At 59.3% G+C, this 22,100-nt stretch overlaps 2 protein-coding genes across 12 annotated transcripts in view; one reads left to right on the top strand and one right to left on the bottom strand.

Annotated features, from left to right (window-relative positions):
- The first annotated feature begins 69 nt into the window (after window positions 1-69).
- Window positions 70-19,020, top strand: CHERP (calcium homeostasis endoplasmic reticulum protein). 2 transcript variants are annotated; one of them, XM_027038231.2, is made up of 17 exons: window positions 70-228; window positions 535-708; window positions 3,927-4,111; window positions 5,248-5,385; window positions 5,715-5,866; window positions 7,493-7,637; window positions 7,752-7,841; window positions 9,411-9,672; window positions 10,459-10,634; window positions 12,356-12,791; window positions 14,017-14,255; window positions 15,221-15,354; window positions 15,954-16,040; window positions 16,324-16,467; window positions 16,558-16,674; window positions 17,158-17,252; window positions 17,522-19,020. In XM_027038231.2, exons 1-17 carry the CDS (start codon window positions 204-206, stop codon window positions 17,713-17,715), a joined length of 2,793 nt encoding a protein of 930 aa, XP_026894032.1. In that variant the 5' UTR covers window positions 70-203; the 3' UTR covers window positions 17,716-19,020. The 2 variants fall into 2 exon arrangements, with proteins under 2 accessions (XP_026894032.1, XP_026894033.1); XM_027038232.2 differs by having other exon boundaries at window positions 7,526-7,637.
- Window positions 18,962-22,100, bottom strand: part of CA2H19orf44 (chromosome A2 C19orf44 homolog) — a 20,544-nt gene continuing 17,405 nt past the window's right edge. For 7 of the 10 annotated variants that reach the window (XM_027038240.2, XM_027038235.2, XM_027038239.2 and 4 more), the window contains 3 exons: window positions 21,133-21,299; window positions 19,522-19,742; window positions 18,962-19,378 (listed from right to left, as the gene is read on the bottom strand). In XM_027038240.2, coding sequence (XP_026894041.1) covers window positions 19,138-19,378; window positions 19,522-19,742; window positions 21,133-21,299 — 629 coding nt within the window. In that variant the 3' untranslated portion in view covers window positions 18,962-19,137. Of the gene's footprint in view, window positions 19,743-20,068; window positions 21,300-22,100 lie in introns of those variants that run through there. The other 3 variants (XM_027038242.2, XM_027038243.2, XM_027038241.2) reach the window with 3 other exon arrangements.

Genomic DNA, 22,100 nt, shown 5'->3' on the forward strand with positions numbered 1-22,100 from the left:
AGCGACCAGTATCGCGCGGCTTCTTCCCGCCCGCCTTCTGCCCTCCCTTCCGCGGTTTCCCGGCGACGGCCGTAAGTGGAGGGCGGAAGCCGCCCGCGAGACCAGCCGTAAACGGCTCCCTCGCGCCACTTCCGGCCGGCTTCCGCAGACGGGGCTGGTGGGCGATCGTGAGGCGCCGGAGGACGTTCCTTGCGGCCGGAGCCATGGAGATGCCCCTGCCGCCCGACGGTGAGGCCCAGCCTCGGCTCGGGGACCGTTTCTCTCTCCCCGGAATCCCTTCTTGGCCCGCCCCGCCTTCCGGGGTTTCCGGGCCTAGGAGGGGGCGGGGCTCGGCCTCCCGGGTTCGCCTGCGGCCTCTCCCGCGGGTCCCCGCATCCCCGGCGCGCGTGTGGCCTCTATCGGGACCCGTACAAGGGCGGCCTCTGGGCCCAGCCCCAGGGACCCCGGCCCGGCGGACGGGGGCTGGGACGCCAGGGCTCACGGATTTGGGCGGTCCTCCCTGACGCCCCGCGTGGCCTTTTCTCCGTCCTCCAGACCAGGAGCTCCGAAATGTCATCGACAAGCTGGCCCAGTTCGTGGCTCGCAACGGGCCCGAGTTTGAGAAGATGACGATGGAAAAGCAGAAAGACAACCCGAAATTCTCGTTTCTGTTCGGAGGCGAGTTCTACAGTTACTACAAGTGCAAGTTGGCGCTGGAGCAGCAGCAGCGTGAGTTCTCTCCAGCTCTCAGGCCACCCCTTCCAAGCGATTCCTTTCTCCGACTCCAGTTCGTGCTCTGCCACAAACCGCCTTCTTTCGGCCGCATGCTCAGTCTCCAAAAATGGGGCAGCTCGGCCTTCACGATCCCAGGGCCCTGCCCCGAGCGGCTGCTGGGTCCGAGTGTAATAGAGAACGAGGTTATTGATCCTCTTCCTGGGCTCCGGATCAGGGATTTCTGTATTGTTTTGCAGATGTGATGACTTAGGTCAGCAGAAGTAGAGTGGCCGCTTCAGTGTTTTCCAGAGCGGAAGTGATAGAGGCTGGACTGGGACCCTAGTGGCAGGTGTCTGTCCAGAACCCTTTGCGGGACTCTTGGGTCTAGCAAGATTTTTGTGCATTTCAGGTGTTTGCAGTCCAGATCTAAAAGACTTGTTCTCTGGGTTTTAGTTCTTGGCAGATGTTTGCCATTTCTTTATGTTCACTGAGTTGTGTATCAGGCTTCCAGCCCTGCCCTCAAAGAGTTTAAGATGGGTTTAGAATGGCCTTTGAATAATAGTCACCACGTGGTAAGAGCCCACATCTGTCTTGTTTAGTATCACATTTCAAGCTTGTAGATGACATTAAATGAGTAAGTAGGGGGTTGCCAAGTGGTAGGCATCGAAAGGTGTATATTTCCTAAGACTATAGGTTTCCTGAAGCCAACCAGACCTTGTTTGGGTCGTTGTGTTATATAATACGTGGTAGGTAGTAGGTGTTCAATAAAAAGTTGGTAAGAAACAGCAAATGTGCATTGGCTTGAATAAACAACGGTGTGTTTAGGGAGCCATAAGAGTACTGTGAGAAGCCCACCATGGCTAGAGCCTAGAACGTGTGTAGAGGAGGGAAGGGTTTGAGCTGGAGTGATAAATACCAGGGGAAAGTTTGGATTTTCTCCCTCATTCCAATAGTTCATTTGGTGCCAGTTAGGAGTTAGGTTTGAGGTGTAGGTGGGGGTTTGCCTGCAATTGTAGGCAAATTGTTGTATGCACTTAAGTGTTTTGGAGCAACCATTCATCAGCCCCAGCACGTCATCCAGCTGCCACAGACAGTGGAAAGCCACGAGAGTGTTTGAAAGAAGGGAGAGGTGGGTCAGGTTTGTGGGGCCAGTGTGGAGGACAGGGTGGAGGGAGTGTGAATGGAGGCTGGGACCAGTGAGGTCTGCACGTGACGGAACAGGGCATTTGATGGTAAGGTCTGAATTAGGTCAGCAGGTTGGGTCAGAGGGAGTGGGCATGGGGGCAAGTAGGGTTAAGGGGTAGAATCCATGAACTAGGGCCCCAGTTGGATATTTATGAGGGTGTCATAACCAGGCAGAGGAGGACAGTGCTTTGGCCCAAGGGACCGTGAGGTGAGGTGCTGTTTTCCCTGCAAGGGAGCCCACTCCCTCCCTGGACTGTCAGAAATTGGGGGCTGCTTGGGACTTGGCATTATAACGGGGGGGAAGGATGGGGTGCTTCTAACAGGGGAAGTTGGCTCAGGAAATGTCTTCTGCTGGTAACAACATCTCTGCTGAGATTAAAGAGGATGTCAGAGTTAGTCAGATGGAAACAGAGGAGAGCAGTGTTTAGGCAAAGGAAAGAGCCTTAGGGAGGGTTGGGACTGGAGGGAGCAACAGTTCAGGGTGGCTAAAACGCAGAGAAGGAAGGATTGTTGGAGTGGACAGAGGCCAGGGTACAGATGACGGAGGGCTGGCTTGCCAGGGACTTAGGAATGCTGGAAGCTTTTGGGGAGATCTTGGAGGATTTCAGTACTGTGTTCTGGAGCAGGCTTAGCCACTGTGTAGCTGGCCCTTCACCCTGGTAGTTTGAGAAGAGTGAGCCCCAAGACTGTTCTAGAATGGCGCTTCACAAACTCTGGTGAAGAATTAGATTTTATTTTTCATTTTTTTAAAACCCAACCTGCTGTGGAAAGTGTACTTTTGCAAAATACAACAAAGTGAACTGCGAACCATCAAGCTGCTATGAAGATGCCAGAATGATCGTTGGCCATTTGTATATTTGGTCCGGGTTTCGCCAAGGGCTGACCCTCGGACCACACTTTCACCAGCAGCACTCTGGCTGTGGTATTGCGAAGAGGTGTAGAGGGCAGGACTGGACTCGGGAGACCAGTTCCAAGGGCGATGCAGGTGACAGCAGAGTCACAGCAGTGATGGCAGGGACACAGATCGGAGTGTGATGTAGGAGGTTCCGACTTGACTACCCGGGGTGACCTGTCAGTGTAGGGTGCAAGGGAGTGGGGAGTGCCCAGACCTCCTGGGCTTCGGGCGTGGGCCTAACTGTGCCAGCCGCGGAGCTTGGGAAGGGCCCTGGAGAGGTGGAGCACGCGGCGAGAGGACACGTGTGCCTGTTTGAGGTGCCTATGGAAAGCCCGTGGGCTGTTGGGTCTGTAATCGGATCCACAGTGCGAGGAATACAGGATGGTGACAACAGAGGTAGGAGCCGTGGCTTGCAAACGTAACTGCAGCCTCAAGTTACCATGTCACGCTCCCCTGTGGGCTCGCGCAGAGAAGAGGGTGGAACTAGGCATCCCAGCATCCCAGGGTCGGGCAGAGAAAGACGACGGGGCCTGCGGGCAGCCACACAGGCCAAGTGAGACTGGGACCTGAGACCGGGCCGCCGGCCTGAAGAAGGATGTCCACAGGGGTTGGCGGGAGGGGGGGTGCAGAGCCAGACCGCCACGGAACGAGATAAACGGGAGGCGCAGAATTAGAGATGAGCCTCAGCTGTAAAGTTGTTGAGAGGAGGCGTGAGGCAAAGTTTTTAAAGACAGAAACTGCTGAGGAGGCTGGGGAACGAGAGACCCCCTTGGGGTGGGGCTGTTTATGATCTGGGTTCAACTTGGGCTGGGGCCTGGGTGAAGGTTGGAGAGGGTGGGGGGTGATGGACTCAGTCTCAGCTGGAAGGCCAGTGGGCAAGGCCGGTTGGCAGGCTAGGGAAGGGCAAGGTGACGTCACACAGAAGAGGGCCCTTAGGGTCGAGGGCAGTACTAGGGCCCTTCGAGTTGAGGGCAGAGTGGGAGGAGCCGGGCTCAGAGTGAGGGGCTGCTGTGCAGCATGGGGGTCCTCTTGTGGACGGCTCGAATAGGGAGGGGAAGTCTCTGCGCCTTGGAGCTGCCCAACGGGCAGCCGCGGGGACGCTTGGACCCTGGCCACCTCCTCATGGGGGCCACCTTTCCTCCTCTGTCACCAGTCATCTGCAAGCAGCAGGCCCCAGAGCTGGAGCCGGCCGCGGCCCTGCCGCCCCTGCCGCAGCCCCCGCTGGCCCCAGCTGCGCCCATCCAGCCGGCCCAGGGAGCCCCATCCATGGACGAGCTCATCCAGCAGAGCCAGTGGAACCTGCAGCAGCAGGAGCAGCACCTGTTAGCTCTCAGACAGGTACGGGGCCTGCTCCTCCTCTGCCCTCTCCCTCCCTCCCCTGCTGGCCCTGGGTGGAGGGGGGGGTCCCGAGGAGGCCTGGGGCCCTCCCTGTTTCCCCTCTTGGTCCTGAGGCAGGTAGCCGGAGCTCAGTCTGGGCCTCAGCGTTTGCATCTGTGTGTTGGGACTAAGAACGGTTATCAGAAGAATCTGCCACCATGTGCCAGCACTGAAGACAGGGCTGCCACCCCTTGGGATGTGTTTAGCGGGGCCCCTGACGCGGGACACAGTTCTTCGTGAAGTCGTTCCACAAGCTCTTTGACGCGCGGACACCCTTCGTGATGGGGTGGACGTCCACAAGTGGGGCCACGCGCTCGAAGGCCGGGTGGCCTCTGGTGCCATTGGCCCCAGCTCCTGCCAGCTAGGCCACCCCAGGCTGTCACGGGGAAGGACCCTTTGGTCCTGATTTGTCACGGTTTGAGTTTTTGGCAAAGTACAGCAGGACGAATTGCCAGAAAGACGATGAATAAAAAATAAAACACCTGAAGCGCCAGCTCCTTTTTTATTACCAGATTCAGGATGTAAAACTACTGTCATTTTGCCGAAAACAAAACCTTCCAGAACGCTCCCCCTCGGTTCCCATGCAGAGCTCATCCGGGACTGGGTGGCCCGGCTCGGCCAGCCCTGAGCTGACTGCACAGCCCACAGCAGCACTGGGCCTCAGCCACTTCGCGGTCTGCGAATCTAGTGTGTGAGACCCCACGCCACATTTTAACTCCCGTTTCCCCGACTGCTAGTGTGGTTGCTTTCTTTTCCCTTGACCGGTGACTATATGTTGTCTTTGGACTGTTTGTCCACACTGGTCGCTCAGTTTTCATTCTGTTTTTTGTTGAATTGATTGGCTGCCCCTCTGGGTGTTCGTTTTTCCATCCATCGCCTCGGGGGCAGATATCATCTCTTGCTACGTTTTGTCTTGTTCTATCTTCTCCCTGCCTGCCCTGGTCATGGCTGTGACCATGACTGTCCCAGATGCGTGTCTCGGGCTTCAGGTGTGAGGGACAGGACCTCCTGATGCTGGGGGCAGGGCGTGGATGGGCCCGGCTCAGCCTGGGCTGAGGTCCCTCCTCACTCAGCCTCCCTCCTGCTTGGCCTCCCAGGAACAGGTGACAGCGGCCGTGGCCCACGCGGTGGAGCAGCAGATGCAGAAGCTCCTGGAGGAGACCCAGCTGGATATGAATGAGTTTGACAACCTGCTTCAACCCATCATCGACACGTGTACCAAAGATGCCATCTCGGTGAGTGCGGGAGGGGGGGTTGGGCGGGTGCTCCCAGAATCGGGTGCTCCCAGAATCTGGTGCTCCCGATGAGATGGGAGCCTCCTGCGGCCTGCGTAGGGTGGCAGTGCTCTGGGGGGAACCCCATCTGCCCCTTGTCTCCGCTCTCGAGCCCTGCGGGCAGGTGTGCTGCTTCCGGGGAGAGGGAGCCACGAGGCAGGCAGAAGCCTGGGTGTGCAGCGGAGCGCTTGGACGCCACGCCCTCAGGGCCCGCCCTCGGCCGGGCGCCTGTACGCGTGGTGGCCCGGCGGGGATCTCATCCCTGCTCACCATCGGCCTGGCTGTTGCAGGCCGGGAAGAACTGGATGTTTAGCAACGCCAAGTCCCCTCCTCACTGCGAGCTGATGGCGGGCCACCTCCGAAACCGCATCACAGCCGACGGGGCACACTTTGAGTTGCGGCTGCACCTTATCTACCTGATCAACGACGTGCTGCACCACTGGTGAGGGCCCCGCCAGGCTCCGCCTTGCCTGTCCCCCCTCTTCTGGCCCTGTACTGGGCTGCTGTTCTGCACTCAGTAGCTTGGCCTGGCCCGGGACCGTGGGCATCGCGTGTCCAAAGACCCCAGAGGAGGATTGGTCTGAGCCATGAGCCCTCCGTCGGGAGGACACCCCACCATCCCCTGCATCTTGGCCCCTTCCCTAGACCCTTCACGTCACCCGGGCCACCGTCCCTGACTCCTTACTTTCCTCGGGCAGCTTCTGGGTGTCTTTAGGCATCTGTCTGTGTCAGCTGCCCGCTTTTCTTCGTTGACACACACACACACACACACACACGCACTCGCTCACTCAGTCACCCTGCTGCCCGACTCTGCTTTGCTTCAGGTCCCTCCCATGGGTTCCTCTTTGCTACCCTCTGTCCCACCGCCCTGAAACCCACCCCCACCACACACACAGCCCTCCCGAGGCCAGGCCAGCATTTACTTCTGCACAGCCTCTTTGGTACCTTACGACAAAGGTTAACTTAAAAAAAATCAGACACCTGAGCCAAAGCAGGCCTGGGGAGGAAACCGGCAGAAGCACAGATTACTGGTGAGGCTAGCGCTTAGCCGTCAAGACTGGCTGCCAAGTTTGGCTTTGAGCTTGGCCTGGCTGAAGGGGACGGCTCCCGCAAGAGCAGCAGAAGCTGCCCGCCTCCCTCCCGACCCTCACCCCATCTCGTCCCATCTCCTGCCGCGAGTGTGCGGTCTGGGTCCCCGCCCCTCCGCTCCCTGTTTCCTGTGCCAGGCAGATGGCTCTGTTACCACTCGGCCACTCCCTGCTTCGTCCCTCCATTATTTTTCTGCTGTGGGGAAATAGGCAGCCGCTCAGAACCTTCTCTGCTCTCCTGCTTTCCCCAGCCACTGTGTTGACCAGGGCAGCTCTGTAGAGACGGCCCTGTTTCTGGGCTCCTCCTGAGCTCTGCTCTGTCTAGAAGCCTAGTGCTGCACCCTGTCCTCCTCCCAGGACTGCCTTCCCCTTTTCCCCCTCCCCTGTCCCTCTTCCCAGGGCTGCACTCCCTGCTCTCTCGGAGCACCCTCTGGTGAGCTAGGTGCTGGGAGGGCCTTGGGCTGCTCGTCTTCTGCCCTGCATCCTCCTCCAGGAGGCAACATGTACCACCGGGTTCTGCCACCTAACTGCACAGCCACAGGGGCCTCCACACCTATGTACACAGAGTGCCCCCTAGGAAGTTGTGAGGACGGGCCGGCTGGCATGGCCAGCATGCTCCCTCTGCCTCCTGAGATGCGGAGCTCGAGCCAAGGTCTCCTTGTGCATAGGGGAGGACAGGGCTGAGTGAGGCCACATGGACAGCTGGGGTTCCTACAGGCCTTGTGTCCATCACCGGGGGGAAAGGGTTGTCTTACTGATCAGGAGACCAGGGTGACAGGCCTCGCCCTGAAGGTCCCCAGGCTGTTCTTTCCCTCCTCCCATTGCTGTCCGTCTGTCACTTGGGCCCAGATGCCAGCATAGGTCTTGTGGGGAGCCCAGCCCTCGTCCCGGCCGGGTTGGGGGCCCGTGTCCCGAGAAGGCAGAGGGTGCTGTGGCTGGAGCCGCAATGGTAACGGGCGCGTGGCCGGGTCCCGCCCCAGGGCCCTGACGCGCGGAAGGTCTCTCCCTCACAGCCAGCGCAAGCAGGCCAGGGAGCTGCTGGCCGCCCTGCAGAAAGTCGTGGTGCCCATCTACTGCACCAGCTTCTTGGCCGTGGAGGAGGACAAGCAGCAGAAGATCGCCCGGGTACGTGGGGCAGCCGGGAGAGGCAGGGGGAGAGGGCCGGGGGGCGGGGGGAGAGGGGGTGGTGGTGCTGAATTTTCTTCTGACGCGGCCTCTCCCTCCTCCCCCCACGTCCAGCTCCTGCAGCTCTGGGAGAAGAACGGCTACTTTGACGACTCCATCATCCAGCAGCTACAGAGCCCAGCCCTGGGGCTCGGCCAGTACCAGGTGGGCGCCACCTCCACCCGCGCTGCTCCCGGGACCGGTGCGGATCCCCCCCCAGGGCCCGGAGGGTGGGGCGTCTGCGACCCCAGCACGTTCCCACAAGTCGAGGGGACCGCAGCCCCCGCCTGGGCCAGGAACGGCTGGTGGGGTGGGGTGGGGATTTCAGAGGCTGGGTGGCGTCTTCCAAACTGGGCTCCTGCACGTGTCTCCAGGGCGGTGGTGAGCAGTGGGAGGCCGGGCTCTGAACAGCAGCCTGTGGGGGCTCCTGCCCTGTCCACAGTAGCCAGGCAGCCCCTGCCTGCTGAGCCCACCTGCCTTTTCCCTGGTGCTCTGGCGACCAGGCTGCCCCATTCAGGCCCTGCTGTTGGCAGTCTCCGGCCTGTTGGCGCCGGTCCTCCGGGCTGGCTTCCGCACAACGGAAGCATCAAAAAGCCTCAAGGCAGCCTTAGCCGTCGTGGTCGTGCCCCGTATGTGCATGTCTGCCTCCTCTCTGAGGACAGGGGTGCGGGGCCGGGAGGGGAGGACCAGGCGGGCGTCCTTGGTCACCTCTACCGTGGCACCGGCATCACTGCCCCATCCACCGCTGCTAGAAGAAAAAGCAGAGCTCTTACCCTTTCCTCGGGCCGAAAGGTAGCGTTTTTCTGCAGAGATCTGGTGGGAGTGTCAGAAGCTGTGTTGGCTGTGTCCTCTTGATGGTCTTGCATGCCACTTCCCCGCAGGGGAGAATCTTTCATGCTCAGAGAGGCAGGAGGAGCAAGTGTGTGGTGTACTTTTAAAAACACTTTCCTATTTTTTGTCGTGAAAGAAAACACCCGGTCGGTGACGTTAACTGCTTTTTTTCTGCTGAGTTGGTGACAACAGCTCATGTTCATGGTGCTGCCCTAGTCTCTTTGCATGTGTTATTTCACTGAGTTCTCCCTCAAATCCTTGGAGGTAGGTCCCATTACCGTTACATTTTACAGATGAGGAAATTGAGGTTCAGGGAGGTTGTGACTTGCTCAGAGCTGTGTAGCGAGTAAGGACCATAACCTAGAATTTTGTTTGTGGGTTTTTTGTTGTTTGTTTGTTTTTTGGTTTTTTGTTTTATTTTGTTTTTAGTTTATTTTGAGAGAGACAGAGTGCGAGCTGGAGAGGGGCAGAGAGAGGGAGAGCAAGAATCACAGGCTCATAGTGCAGAGCCCGACACAGGGCTCAAACCCACAAAACTCTAAGACCCTGACCTAAGCTGAAATCAAGAGTTGGCTGCTTAACTGACTGAGCCACCCAGGGGCCCCTCAGTGTTGAGTTTTTAACAGTTGTGTGACAGTCAAGGACATGGCTGTCGAGGCTCGTTCCCTTTACTAGGGATTTACTTAACTGCAACGAACATTCTCGTCACCGGTTTTTGGCTAGATTCAAAGGCTCTGTGCTTGTCGAGACTATTATGTGACAGTCACCTGCCTGCCTGCTCCGGGCTCCTGGGCCTCACTGCCCAAGGCACTGTCCCAGATTCCAGGGGCTTTCCAGGGTTTGCTCCAGAAGGTTTGGGCCGAGGCAGCGAGCCCTGAGGCTGCTCTCCTCTCTCTCTGCCAGGCGACACTCATCAACGAGTACTCCTCGGTGGTCCAGCCGGTGCAGCTAGCTTTCCAGCAGCAGATCCAGACCCTCAAGACGCAGCACGAGGAGTTTGTCAACAGCCTGGCCCAGCAGCAGCAGCAACAGCAGCAGCAGCAGCAGCAGCAGCAGCAGATCCAAATGCCACAGATGGAAGCTGAAGTCAAGGCCACCCCGCCGCCGCCTGCCCCGCCTCCGGCCCCCACACCCACCCCTGCCATCCCGCCAACCACCCAGCCTGGTACGGGGCTCCCTCAGCACCCACCCTGGGAGGCAGCTTCAGGAAGGCAGCCTTCTCCCTCAGAGAAGGACTCCGGTTCCGTGGGCCCCAAACCGGGCCCAGTCCCAGGGCCAGATTCTAACCTGTTTCCAAACACTAGGCCCGGAGATTTCACAGGTGAATATGACCAAACCCTTACAAATCAGAGGATTCCTTTCCCGTACGAACTACCCCAGAGAACGCAGAGAGAGGAAAGCTGCCCAGATCATTTTTTGAGACCAGAATAACTTTTACGTCAGACGGACAAAGAGAAAGAACGATAAAGGTCCTGCAACGTCACTTCTGAATACAAATGCAGAACTACTTACCACCTGAAATCCAGCAAAGTATTTAAAGGCACATCACGGTCAAATAGGGTTTGCCCCAGGAATGCGGAAGGATGGTTCGACACGTAAAAAGTCTCATGAGATGACAGATGAGCTGGGAAAGAACGATCTTTCAACAAGATGTAGAAAGGGCATTTAATAAAAATCAGTAGTGGGAATTTTTGAGCAAACGAGAGATGGGGCAGAAGTTCAGGTGTTGAGAGGCTTTCAGAGGAAGGGGTATGTCATGTGTGAGGTCAGTGCCCCCGCTTCTCACTGCCGTCCTGCAGGCGATCGCTTTCCAGTGGGGTCACACAGCAGGGGTTTGCTGAGAGGTAAAGGCCCCGCCTGGGTTGGTCCCGCGGTGGTTGCTGAACATCTTTTTGGGCGGCGCCTCCTGCTGACTGTTGTCCTTGCTAACCACCTTCCTGCCTGGCTCTAGATGACAGCAAGCCTCCCATCCAGATGCCTGGCTCCTCTGAGTACGACGCCTCGGGGGGAGTCCAGGATCCTGCCGCTGCCGGCCCCCGGGGCCCTGGACCCCACGATCAGATCCCACCTAACAAGCCCCCGTGGTTTGACCAGCCTCATCCCGTGGCTCCTTGGGGCCAGCAGCAGGTATTTTCCCAAACTTGCGGTAGGGGGGGTGGGGGGGGTGGGCGCTGTCCTGTGTGGGTCGATGGGCTTTTCCCGGCTTGCTGGGGAAACCTGAGATTCTGCAGCGCGGCCCTGGGGCTGAGCGGGTAGGGGAGAGAGACCAGCCCCACGTTCCTGAGGGGCAGGGGCAGAACAAGGCAAGTCAGCTCTTCACACCCATCCCTGCTACTACCTTCCGGCCTTAGGAGCACAGGACCCCGTGTTCTCTGAGGGCTGGGAAGCTTCATAGGGTTTGAGTACAGCCAGGTGAACGGTTTCTGCCCCTTTAACTGGTTCAGCTAGCACAGCGCCAACATTTTGTCACCCTGCGAAGAACATGGTGCTTGCATAGAAAAGGAAGGTCAGAAACGGAAGGCTGGCAGTGCTTTCTGGGGCAGAGATGCTGCCCATTGCCTCTGGTTCCTTGGGGTCAGAATTTCTAGGCTGGGGTCATCTCATCCAGCTTCACATGACTGGGAAACACTGGAAAGATCCGCCTGCTCTCTGGTCACTGGATCTGATTAGACAGAACTTTTAGGCACGGCCCGCGGCCCCCGATGGATGCAGCCCTGCCAGGGGACTCTGTGGAGGGGGTGGGAGGGAGTCAGCTCGGGACTGATGGGCGGGGGGGGGAGGGGGTGTCTGTGGCTTTGCGTCCCCATTCCCCACCCCAGCTTCAGGACAAGAGATTTAATTTCACCAAAGATTGGGCATCTCTGTAAAGACGGCTCGCACCTCTGGGTGCTAGCTGTGAGCCATGTGCCATCGGGCGTTTTATGGGTGCCCTCTACTGAGGGAACAGTTCTCGTCCCCATTCTGTAGGTGTGGAAAACAGAAGCCCTCAGTGTCTCCAGGCTCCAATTTCTCGCTGGGGACTGGCGGATGGGCTCGTGACGAGAGCCACCTCCCTGAGGGTCTGCCCAGGGGCAGAGGCATGCTTGGCCTGGCCTGCCCACGTGGTATCTTACACATTTTGAAGTAATTCCCACGTTTAAAGTCTGGCTTTCTGACTTCTTGAAAGACCTGAGCGTGTGGTGCAGCCTCGGCCCGCTCTGTGCTGGCGGTCAGCGGAGCTTCCCAGCTGTGACCCTAGAGATGGGCCCTCTGGTCGTCCTCCTGGGCACATCCCCCCCCCCCCCCGGCCCTGTTTGGGGTTAGAAGCCCCGTTTTCAGCCTCACAGCAGCAGTTGGGTGAGATCCAGAGCTCATGTTCTCTTCCCCCTGCAGGAAGACACTTCCTGGAACGGGCCCTCGGGAGCAGACCCTGAGACAGGATTTGAGTTCGTACGGGAGGGGGCCCAGAGGACCGTGCAGGGCAGAGGGGAAGTGACAAGGAAGGGAGTGTCATCAGAGCAGGCATCCGCCGCCACGCGTCCCTGGGCCCAGCTGCTCTGCAAGCACCCAGGGGCCGGGGAACAAGAGGGCATCCGCCGGCTTCTGTGTCTGGTGGTTGTGCGGCCCCGGGGCCTGCCCGGCCCGGATGCGGGTACAGGGAGCCCCCTCCACCGAGATGCGGGGGCAGCATTGGGAGTGTGAGCCCAGGGTGCGCCCAGGCAGCACGGTGTCCGCCGCGCGGCAGAGGGAAGGAGGTGGCACCAGGTCGGGGCCGGGCCGCCTCCATAGGCGGAGACCAGTGCCGCAGAGCGGTTGGCCGGTGCTGGCCCGGCCTCGTGGGGGGCTCACGTCCGCCCTTTGCCTTGCAGCCTCCCGAGCAGCCCCCCTACCCGCACCACCAGGGCGGGCCGCCCCACTGCCCACCCTGGAACAACAGCCATGAGGGCATGTGGGGCGAGCAGCGTGGGGACCCCGGCTGGAACGGCCAGCGGGACGCGCCCTGGAACAGCCAGCCTGACCCCAACTGGAACAGCCAGTTCGAGGGCCCCTGGAACAGCCAGCACGAGCAGCCTCCATGGGGCGGAGGCCAGCGCGAGCCGCCCTTCCGCATGCAGCGGCCACCCCACTTCCGGGGACCCTTCCCGCCCCACCAGCAGCACCCACAGTTCAACCAGCCGCCGCACCCCCACAACTTCAACCGCTTCCCACCTCGCTTCATGCAGGACGACTTTCCCCCGCGGCACCCCTTCGAGCGGCCGCCCTACCCCCACCGCTTCGACTACCCCCAGGGGGACTTCCCCGCCGGTGAGTGCGAAGGCGCCCTCCGTGGGGACTGTCCTCGGCCCCGTACACGCCCTCCCTCCTGCCCCTCATTCCCGTCCCCTGCTCAGAGGAGACGCCTCACGGATCGGCCTCCTGAACGGGCTCATGGCGCAGCTCGGGGTCGTTGCTGTGGGACCTGGCACATCCCCTGAGTCAAGGTGACAAGCAGAGGGTCACGGGATGTTGTGGAAGCCCAGGCCGGGCCCTTGGGAAGGTGGGGAGACGCAGAGGCTGGCGGCCCTGGTGGAGGCATGTGGCACACAGCCAGGTGGCTGGCAGGGTGGGAAGTCCTGCTCCTGTTTCCCACACAGCCTGGGAAGAGGGTGCTGTGTCTGTCTGTCCTGCACGTGAGGAAGGATGTGGGGGTTTGTGGAAGCAAAGTGACTCCCAAGCCTCACAGTGGGCACGTGGTGCCCCTTCCCGGTTCCTTGTCTGGCTGTTTTCACCAGCTTTTCTAGTTCGTTGCCAATTTTTTTTTTTTTTTTTTTGGAAAGAATCTCTAGTTTAGTTAAATTTCTGTTTTTAAAAAATGATTTCTATTCTGTCACTGCTTCTATGTTTGTTTTAAAATTCATTCTTGACCCTAAACTCAGTTGGGACCACTGAGCACATTGATGGCCAGTACAGGTTTCCCCAGGGCTGTACCAAAGCACAGGGTGTCTTGCCCCCCCGCCCCCCCCCACCCCCCGCTCTGGGGGCTGTGAGAGTAGGGGGTCTTCTCCCCGTCTTTACATCGGCCTCCCTCTGTGTGTACCTGTGTCCCACTCGCCTCATCAGGACGCTGGTCGTGTTGGCCTGCCTGTGGGACCTCACTGAAAGTTGCCTTTTTAAATACCCTGTCTCCAAGTAATAGTCATATCTTGGGGTACTGGGGTGGGGAGGCACAATTCAGCCCATAATGTTGCTACAATGTTGTGATTTCCCTTATGGTTCCCTGTTTTTGCCTTGAGCCCACGGGTGTTGGTGTGGGTGCAGGACTGGTCCCCCTGAACCCAGATCCTCCCCACCTGGCTGCAACACCCCAGATAGTGAGAAGCAGCTGGAGAGAAGGTGCCTGGCAGGGCTGCCCACAAGCAGGTGTTGGCATCTTTGCCCGTCACTGGACCCCCTTCCGCGGGCGCTCATCACCTTGTAGATCTCAGTTGTGCTGTCAGCGCCACCCAGATCACGACCCCCAGCGGGCCTGAGAGGAGTTTCTGTTTTGCAGAGATGGGACCCCCTCACCACCACCCTGGCCACCGCATGCCTCATCCTGGGATCAACGAGCACCCACCCTGGGGTGGGCCCCAGCACCCCGACTTCGGCCCTCCTCCCCACGGCTTCAATGGGCAGCCCCCCCACATGCGGCGACAGGGCCCTCCCCACATCAACCATGATGACCCTAGCCTGGTCCCCAACGTGCCCTACTTCGATCTGCCTGCCGGGCTGATGGCGCCCCTTGTGAAGGTAAGGTCACCATGGCAAGCACCTGCTCGCGCATGTGAGGAGTAGTGGGAGCCGCTTCCCTGCAGGCTACAAATGCTGCCGCCTGGGGCCCCTTCCCTCTGGTTCCCTATGCCCGGCCAGCCTGAACGGTCAGTGGGAATGTGTCCAAGCCAACGCCTCTACCTGGACTTGAATCCCTGGGGCAAGAATGAGCAAGGCCCGTGTCTCCTCTGCCCCCTCCACGTTTCCCTCCCGGTGCCCCAAGTTCTGTGGCCATGAGCAGCGGGCCAGGCTGGGTGTGAGGTGCAGCCCTCTTGACCCTGGCCCTGGGAAGCCACTTTGTCCAGTGGCTGACGGCAGGGGGATTTCTCAGAGAAGGTGTGGCCTCTGAACTGGGCCCGCAGGAAATCCAGGGAGGGGCAGCACTGGGGGTGGGGGTGGGGGGCAAGGGGAGCAAGGTCGGGCTGCGAACCGCTCAAGAGATGCGCTGAGAGAGGAGCCACTTCTCGTCTACTCTGAGGCCCCGTCAGACTGGCAGTCGAGAAGGGCTGCGCCGGGGCGGCAAGGGGGCGGCAGACTGACCTGGTTTCTGGCGAGGGGGTTCCCTGGCTCGGGCTGATGCTGCTCTGACCCGGGAGGGGGCCCTGGGGTAGGAGCTGGGGGCACAGGGCAGAAGTCTGGCCGTATCTGCGATCTGCATCATGTCTGTGGGTGAACCAAGGGGCCTTTCCATCATCTCACCTTGGAGATTGTGTCTCACGTGTTTTCTGGAGGGAGAACTCTGGCCTTTATTGGTCTCCAAAAAGTCCTCAGCCGCCTCATTAAGGGATCAGATGACTGGTGTGGCCGCAGCCCTAGTGGGATTTCTCAAGGAGGACAGGATGAGGAACACTCGTGCCCGGGGTAACCCTCATCAGACCAGGCCCCTGGGTGGGCCCGATGGGGGTTCCGGCTAGCGTGCGTGACACCTGTGTTCTTCACTGCAGCTGGAAGACCATGAGTACAAGCCTTTGGACCCAAAAGACATCCGCCTCCCACCCCCCATGCCGCCCAGTGAGAGGCTGCTGGCGGCTGTGGAGGCCTTTTACAGCCCTCCGTCCCACGACAGACCCAGGAACAGGTACGGGGCTCAGGGAGACTGGGGATGCAGCTGGTGATGGGAGGGTGGCCCTGTCCCTCTCCTGGCCTGACTCTCCCGAGTTTAGTTTATGGGAAAGACTCCACGCCTTCTGCCCAGGGTAGTGTAAGGTCCAGGTGCGGAAAGTGGTGAGCTATACAACGCTAGGCGTAGGGGCGCCTGGGTGGCTCGGTCGTTTGGGCGTCCGACTCTTGATTTCGGGTCAGTTCATGATCTCGCAGTTCATGGCCTGCCCTTTGCAGGGCCACAGGCCTGTCATCTGGGAGTCAGAGCTCCAGGTTCCCTGTTAGGAACATCGTAGGCCCTAACAGCCGTTTGAGCTGTTTGGGGAAACGCTGATGTGGAAAAGGCATGGGAGCCGGGCGTGCAGCCCAGCCTGACTGCTTCCCAGCGGGAGGCCCGGCCTCTCGGCCCGCTTCCCCGTGCGAAGAAGGGCGGCCTCTGCTCACCCGGGTGAGGGACCCTGCTCAGTGTCCGAATGAACGAGGGAAGGGAGGGCCGCACACCCGGACGTGAACTTTCCCCAGTTGGGTGCGGGAGGGAGGCGCACGGAGTCACACGGGAAGGCCTGTGTCTTACAGCGAAGGCTGGGAGCAGAATGGCCTCTATGAGTTCTTTCGAGCAAAGATGCGGGCGCGGCGGAGGAAGGGCCAGGAAAAGCGGAACAGGTGAGCGCACGGGGGCCCGCTCACGGTCCACCCGCCTCCCCAAACTACAGCGGGGCCCTGCCTGTGCCGGGCAGACGCGCTGTCACATCCCGCCCCAGGCTGGCCCGTCTCCCCCTGGCAGGGGGCAGGGGGCAGGGGGCAGAGGGAGGCCAGTCCGGCCCCTGCCCGGGCCTGGGGGTTTTTTCACGCGAGGCCCAAGTTCAACCTGAGACGCCAGCACCAGAAGTTTGCCCAGGGTCTTCCCGAAAGCCGGGAGCGCTGCTCACCAGCTCTCTCCCTGCAGTGGACCCTCACGGTCTCGGAGCAGATCCAAGAGCCGAGGGCGCTCTTCCTCCCGCTCCAACTCAAGGTCGTCCAAGTCCTCGGGCTCGTACTCCAGGTCCAGATCTCGCTCCTGCTCCCGCTCCTATTCCCGCTCCCGCTCCAGGTAGGCAGGGTGCCGCCCGCGGACCGAGGCCCCTCCGTGGCGCCCGTGGCCCGTGGCCCCCGCCGACCGCCCGCCCTGTCCTCCCTGCAGGAGCCGCAGCCGGTCTCGCTCCTCCCGGAGCCGCTCCCGCTCACGGTCCCGCTCCCGCTCCAAGTCCTACTCCCCGGGACGGAGACGCCGGTCGCGGTCCAGGAGCCCCACCCCGCCGTAAGATTTCTGTCTTAACTGTCCAGTGGCCGCTGGTAGCGCTGGAACCCTCTGATGCTTTGCTGTGAATGTTGAAACCTGTCGCTAGAAGACGTGCTCCCGGTGGCCCGTGCTGAGGTGGCACCTCGGGGACCCCGAGTTCTAGCGCGGTGACAGTGGCACCGCCTCGCCTCACACCACGCTCTTGCCTTGTTTGTGGTAACGCTGTAAAGCCTGAGGTGGCGCCTGGGCTGTGTCTGACCCTTCTGGGGGTTCCGTGTGACCTGCCCTCACTGCTCGCCGTGGGGCAGGGGCCATCTTAGGGAGCTCCCCTACCCGGCTGGCGAAGATGACAAAGAAGAATGGTAGAGACCCAGGATGTGTGTGTGTGTCCTCCTAACTGGTGAACCTTCACGTACGCCACACGCTGTAATATTCTAAGAGTTTTCATTCCAATAAATGTATCCGCTCGTTTTTAAAAAACGTAACCTGTCTTAATTTTAGTTCCTCGGCTGGTCTGGGTTCTAATTCAGCACCTCCTATTCCTGATTCAAGGCTCGGGGAAGAAAACAAAGGACATCAGATGCTGGTGAAAATGGGTAAGGTTCCTGGGAAGAACCACCACCCGCTCTGGGCCTTTGGGGCTGGGGAGCCAGAGAAGGTTCCGGCTCTCTGCCAGAACTTCTACAGAGGGCGAGCCTGCGGTTTTTGCTGGCCATTCTTTCTTACCTCATCAGTTACACGCTTGCCGACCACACACGTGCACATCATTCAGCTCTGCACACGGAGTCCTGTTTCACTTCACACATAAATGTGCCAAATTTCGGCTTTCGTGGGTTATAACCGCCCTCCCCCCTTTCTTCTTAAGGCTGGAGTGGATCTGGTGGCCTCGGCGTGAAAGAGCAAGGGATCCAGGACCCCATCAAGGGGGGGGACGTCCGGGACAAGTGGGACCAGTACAAGGGTGTGGGCGTGGCCCTGGACGACCCCTACGAGAACTACCGCAGGAACAAGAGCTACTCCTTCATCGCCCGCATGAAGGCCAGGGACGAGTGCAAGTAGGCGCTCTGCGGGCGGGAGCCACGCCTCGGCCACCGCGTTGGCCACCGGGACCTTACTGGCAGTGACAGATGGTAGGGACAGCTCAGTTCTCACACAGCCTCCATCTCTGGAGAGCGGCAGAAGAGAAGGAAGGCCACAGCCTGCCTAGTGACGAGCGCCATGCTCGATAGCTTGGAAGGCCCCGGGCCCCGCCTGCAAACCGCTCTAACGTAGAAGCACGACCCCGCCAGGAGATGCCCGGGCCCGCGCGGCCAGAGCCTGCTTCCCTTGACGGCGAAGTGAGAAACACGAGACCCTCCACCCCTGGATGAGAATCCCTGACCTCTTAAGGCACGGCTGTTTCGCACCTCTCCCCTCGGGCAGATCGGAGCTTCTGCTTAAACCAGTAGGAGCGTGTGGAGGAGAGGCCCTGGGCGAGCGGCCTGGGAGCGGGTGTGGGGCCAGCCGGGCCAGCCGGCCCTGCCCGCCTGTGCCCCGCCGACGTGCGGTGGATGGGGAAGCTCAGGCCAGGCGCTGGTTCCAAACAGAAAAACAAACCCTTTTTGATTTGCAAAGTTACACAGGGTTCTTCTCGTTTTTACTCCAGGTCTTTAGTTTTGGAGAAGGGAATGTTGCTCTAAGAGGATCCCAGTGAGAATTTGAAACCCGATTCCTCTGAGACATGCTGGCCCTTAGTTCATTTATTTTAGTTGTTTGCGTTGAAATTTTTCCCCCAAACGTCAGCCGTTTGCTGTACCTGCAGAAACGGAGGTTCTGAGGATACAGACCTGAGGCACCTTCAGGTCCCAGAATGACACCCTCGGAGAGTCTGTACCCTTAGCGTCTCGGCCTGTGTTTTCCACTTAGAGGAACCCAACACCAGCGCTCGCGTGGACCTTCCGCTCCAGGGTGTGGAGAGAGACCCCTGGCTGTGCCTCCCGCTCCTCATTCCCCTTGCTGCTCCCCCCCCCCCCCCACACACACACACAGCCACCACCATGGAGGGAAGTGAGGCCAGGAGGGAGTGGGGTCTGCTGGGCGACGCTGGGGACGGCGTGGGACAGGCCACGCTTGGCGTCTGTGGGCAGCTCGTGCGGTGCCGTTTATTTGTACAGAAACATTTTTGAAAAATTCTTTTCAATAAGATGCAAAGTCCTCTCCAACTTTTCAACCTGATGTGATAAAATATTTGATTTTGTTCTAGGTTTCCTGTAGCTGTGAATTGTTCAAACGTGTCTGATTCAGGATAAAACGTAAACACGTGCTGTTAACAATTTCTTGTGGATTTTACTGTTTTGCCTTCAAATAAAAACTTTTTTTAAAGACCTTTTTCTCTGCGTGTTCAAGTTAGAAGTGTGCTCCAGCCGAGTCGGGAGCAGGCGTGCCTGGAATGCAGAGACTGCGTCCGAGTCGTGCGGTCAGGTCAGGAGCTGCCCTGGCGCCTCATGTGGGTGTGCCCGGCGTGGACACCTGGCCCAGGCTCCTGCTTAGCAGACGGGGCTGTGGCCCCTCCCGTCTATGTCCGCTCACTGGGCGGCCAGCACCCGGCCGGCACAGCCGCTCCACGGGGCTCCGGACAGGCTGGCATCCTCCGTCCGGCCGTGAGTGGTGACCACTCCACCCGTGGGGCCACTGCCACCGGCCCGCGCGTCCCCTCGGGGGCCGGGCGAGTTCCACTACTCCGCTAAAGAAGGCTGGAGCTGGGATTCCACTCGGGTGAGTCCTCGGCACCGCCTGCCCCCCGCCACTGTCCCCTGGAAACCAACGTGTGTCGCAGCCGGTGTTCTGGACCCGCTTGTCCGTTCAAACCCACGAATCCCGCCTCACCTCCGGTCCCCAGAGCTCCTCCTCCACCTCCTCCAGGGCATCCTCCATGGACAGCGGGGCAGGCCTGTGGTGCCTGATGTACTGTGGGGCAGAGGACAGGGGGCCGTCACCACCGCCACCTCAGTCCACTGAGGCTTTGGGTGCTGGAGGCAGCACCTGTCCCCAGTGGCTCCCGGGCAGGTGGGCAGAAAAAGACCATGACGCGAAGCCACGTGACAATGCTGTGGAAAGAAGAGGAGAGACAAACCCAGACAGGCTCTGGCCAAGGCACCTGCGAGGGATGCGCCCTGACTGGGTCTGAGAGGGAAGCATGACCACGGCTGGGGGTGGGGGGAGCTGGGGAGTGGGGCTACCGGGGGCGCCCTCAGGGCACACAGGGCGGGCAGAAGGGCCCAGAGCAGGCCGTGAGGAGCCACGGGGGGCTATAGGCAGGTGACATGGTCAGATCACTTCAGCTGTATCCCACCAATCGATGTGTATGACCAACTGAAGTCAAAGAACCCCGTGGGGGTGTGATCATCAGAGTCCAGGATGCAGGAAACCGTCAAAGAAACAACCTGTTTACTTGAACAAATGAACTGCAAGGAAACATCAAAGAGATGGGGCAGGGGAAACCCGTAAGCAGGGGTTCTCAAAGTGGGTCCCCTGTGGGCACAAGGGGGAACACCCGCTCCCAGGCCCACCTCTGCTGCCAGCGGAACCCTGGTGGCCCTCGGGGTCTGATGCCGCTCCGAGCCAAGAACCACCGCCCTAAGCCCTAATCGGGAGGCTAAAAAGACCCCAAACATTCTTGATGCACAGGCTTTGGATTCTGAAGAAGCAAATAGCAACAAAATGTTCGACTTGCATGAGCCAAGTGGGAATCTACCCCTGGATATCCACCAATACTAAGAAAATAAGAAAAGTTCATTTGGTTTGGGTGTTATAATGATACTGTGACCATTTTGTTCCAAAGTCCTTAGTTTTAAGAACTACAAAGCAAGATATTTGTGGATAAAAGGACAGAAATGACCGTGCAGAAGTTCATGTGGTGTGATGCCATCTCTAGAAACATTATCATATCTAATACCTAGTATGCTATATATCTTACAACATATAGTATGAAACATACATAATATTGTGTATTTCATACATAATGTTCATATTTTACACAGGGAAAATCTAAAGAATATCGAATTCTCTGAAATTATGGAGGGCTTTATAAATTACCTACCTCTGTAACAAAATTTTTACAAAATGAGAAGAAAATTTTTACAATCAAACAAAAATTAAATTTAGGGGGGAGCGAGAGGTGAGTGTGAGTCTTGGCACTTCAGCCCACAGGGCTGGGCAGAGCTTGGGGACGGGTCTGCAGAGGGACAGGAGCCCCCACCGAGGAGGTCCCCTTTGCTCCAAGGTCACACACAGCCTAGCCAGCCGCAGCCCACGCCAGGCTGCCTCTCGCTGCCCCCGTCCCATACTGCTCTCGCCAAGGACGAGGACAGCTCCTTTCCCTAGGACTGTAGGTGACTGGGCCCACGGTGTCCCTGCTGCCCGGGCTGAGCCCTGTCCCCCTTCGCGTGCAAAGGCCCCTGCCCTCTCTCCCAGGAAGGGGGTGTGTGCTGCGGTCACCTGTTTGGTTTCCTCCAGGGTGTGGTAGTGGAAGGAGTCTCGGTCCAGGGACTGCAGGAGGGACATGTGCAGGTGCCGGCTGGCCTCCACGAACTGCTGCGTCAGGCTCAGCTGCTGCTTCAGCATGTCGTTGAGCGCCAACGCGGCCGGGCTGTAAGCTGTCAGGGCTGTACCAGCTCCGTGTCACTCCGCCCACCTGCCCGCCTGTCTCCCCAAGGGTGAGGCTCTGGGCCACCCACCCCCCCCCCCGCCCCCACCCCGCGCTCAGCAGCGTCCCCGCAGGGCCAAGGGGGGCTGCCTTCTGGAAGTGCTGCCACCAGAAATACTGCTGTCTGCGGGCTTGTGTGGGACCCTCAGGAGCTGCACGTGGGATGCTCGGCTCCCAGGCAGAAGCGGAAGCCTCAACTAAACGTCCCACCCGCGGGAAGAAGTCTAGGAAACCCCAAGTTCTGCAACCGCACGATGTGAATCCTGCTCGCACCACTGAGCTGGACACTGAAAACCGGGTAAGAGGAGGGGCGCCTGGGGGGCTCAGTCGGCTAAGCGTCCTGGCCCTTGGTTTCGGCTCAGGTCATGATCTTGCAGTTCGTGAGTTCCAGCCCCACGTCGGGCTCCGTACTGACTGACAGTGCGGAGCCTGCGTGGGATTCTCTCTCTCCCTCTGCCTCCCCCAACCTGTGCCGTCTCTGTCTCAAATAAACTCTTAAAGAAATGGGTAAGAGGGTAAATCCTGTTATGTATCTTTAAACATAAAACTAAAATACTTAAAATTAAAAATACAATTAAAGGGGCTCCTGTGTGGCTCAGTCGATTAAGCGTCTGACTCTCGGTCTCAGCTCAGGTCGCGATCTCATGGTGCGTAGGATCGAGCTGACAGCACAGAGCCTGCTTGGGATTCTCTCCCTGCCCCTTCCCTGCGTGCACTGGCTGTCTCTCTCTCTCTCTCTCTCTCTCTCTCTCTCAAGAAT

The sequence above is a fragment of the Acinonyx jubatus genome, chromosome A2 (genome assembly GCF_027475565.1).
Source record: "Acinonyx jubatus isolate Ajub_Pintada_27869175 chromosome A2, VMU_Ajub_asm_v1.0, whole genome shotgun sequence".
NCBI lineage: Eukaryota > Metazoa > Chordata > Mammalia > Carnivora > Felidae > Acinonyx > Acinonyx jubatus.

What these genes read in the sequence shown, in the direction of transcription:
- CHERP (XM_027038231.2), top strand. Translation starts at nt 204, where the DNA reads ATGGAGATGCCCCTGCCGCCCGACG. An exon ending in CTCCTTGGGGCCAGCAGCAG is followed by an intron (nt 10,635 to 12,355) that starts GTATTTTCCCAA and finishes TTTGCCTTGCAG; the next exon opens with CCTCCCGAGCAGCCCCCCTA. An exon ending in GGCCAGGAAAAGCGGAACAG is followed by an intron (nt 16,041 to 16,323) that starts GTGAGCGCACGG and finishes CTCTCCCTGCAG; the next exon opens with TGGACCCTCACGGTCTCGGA.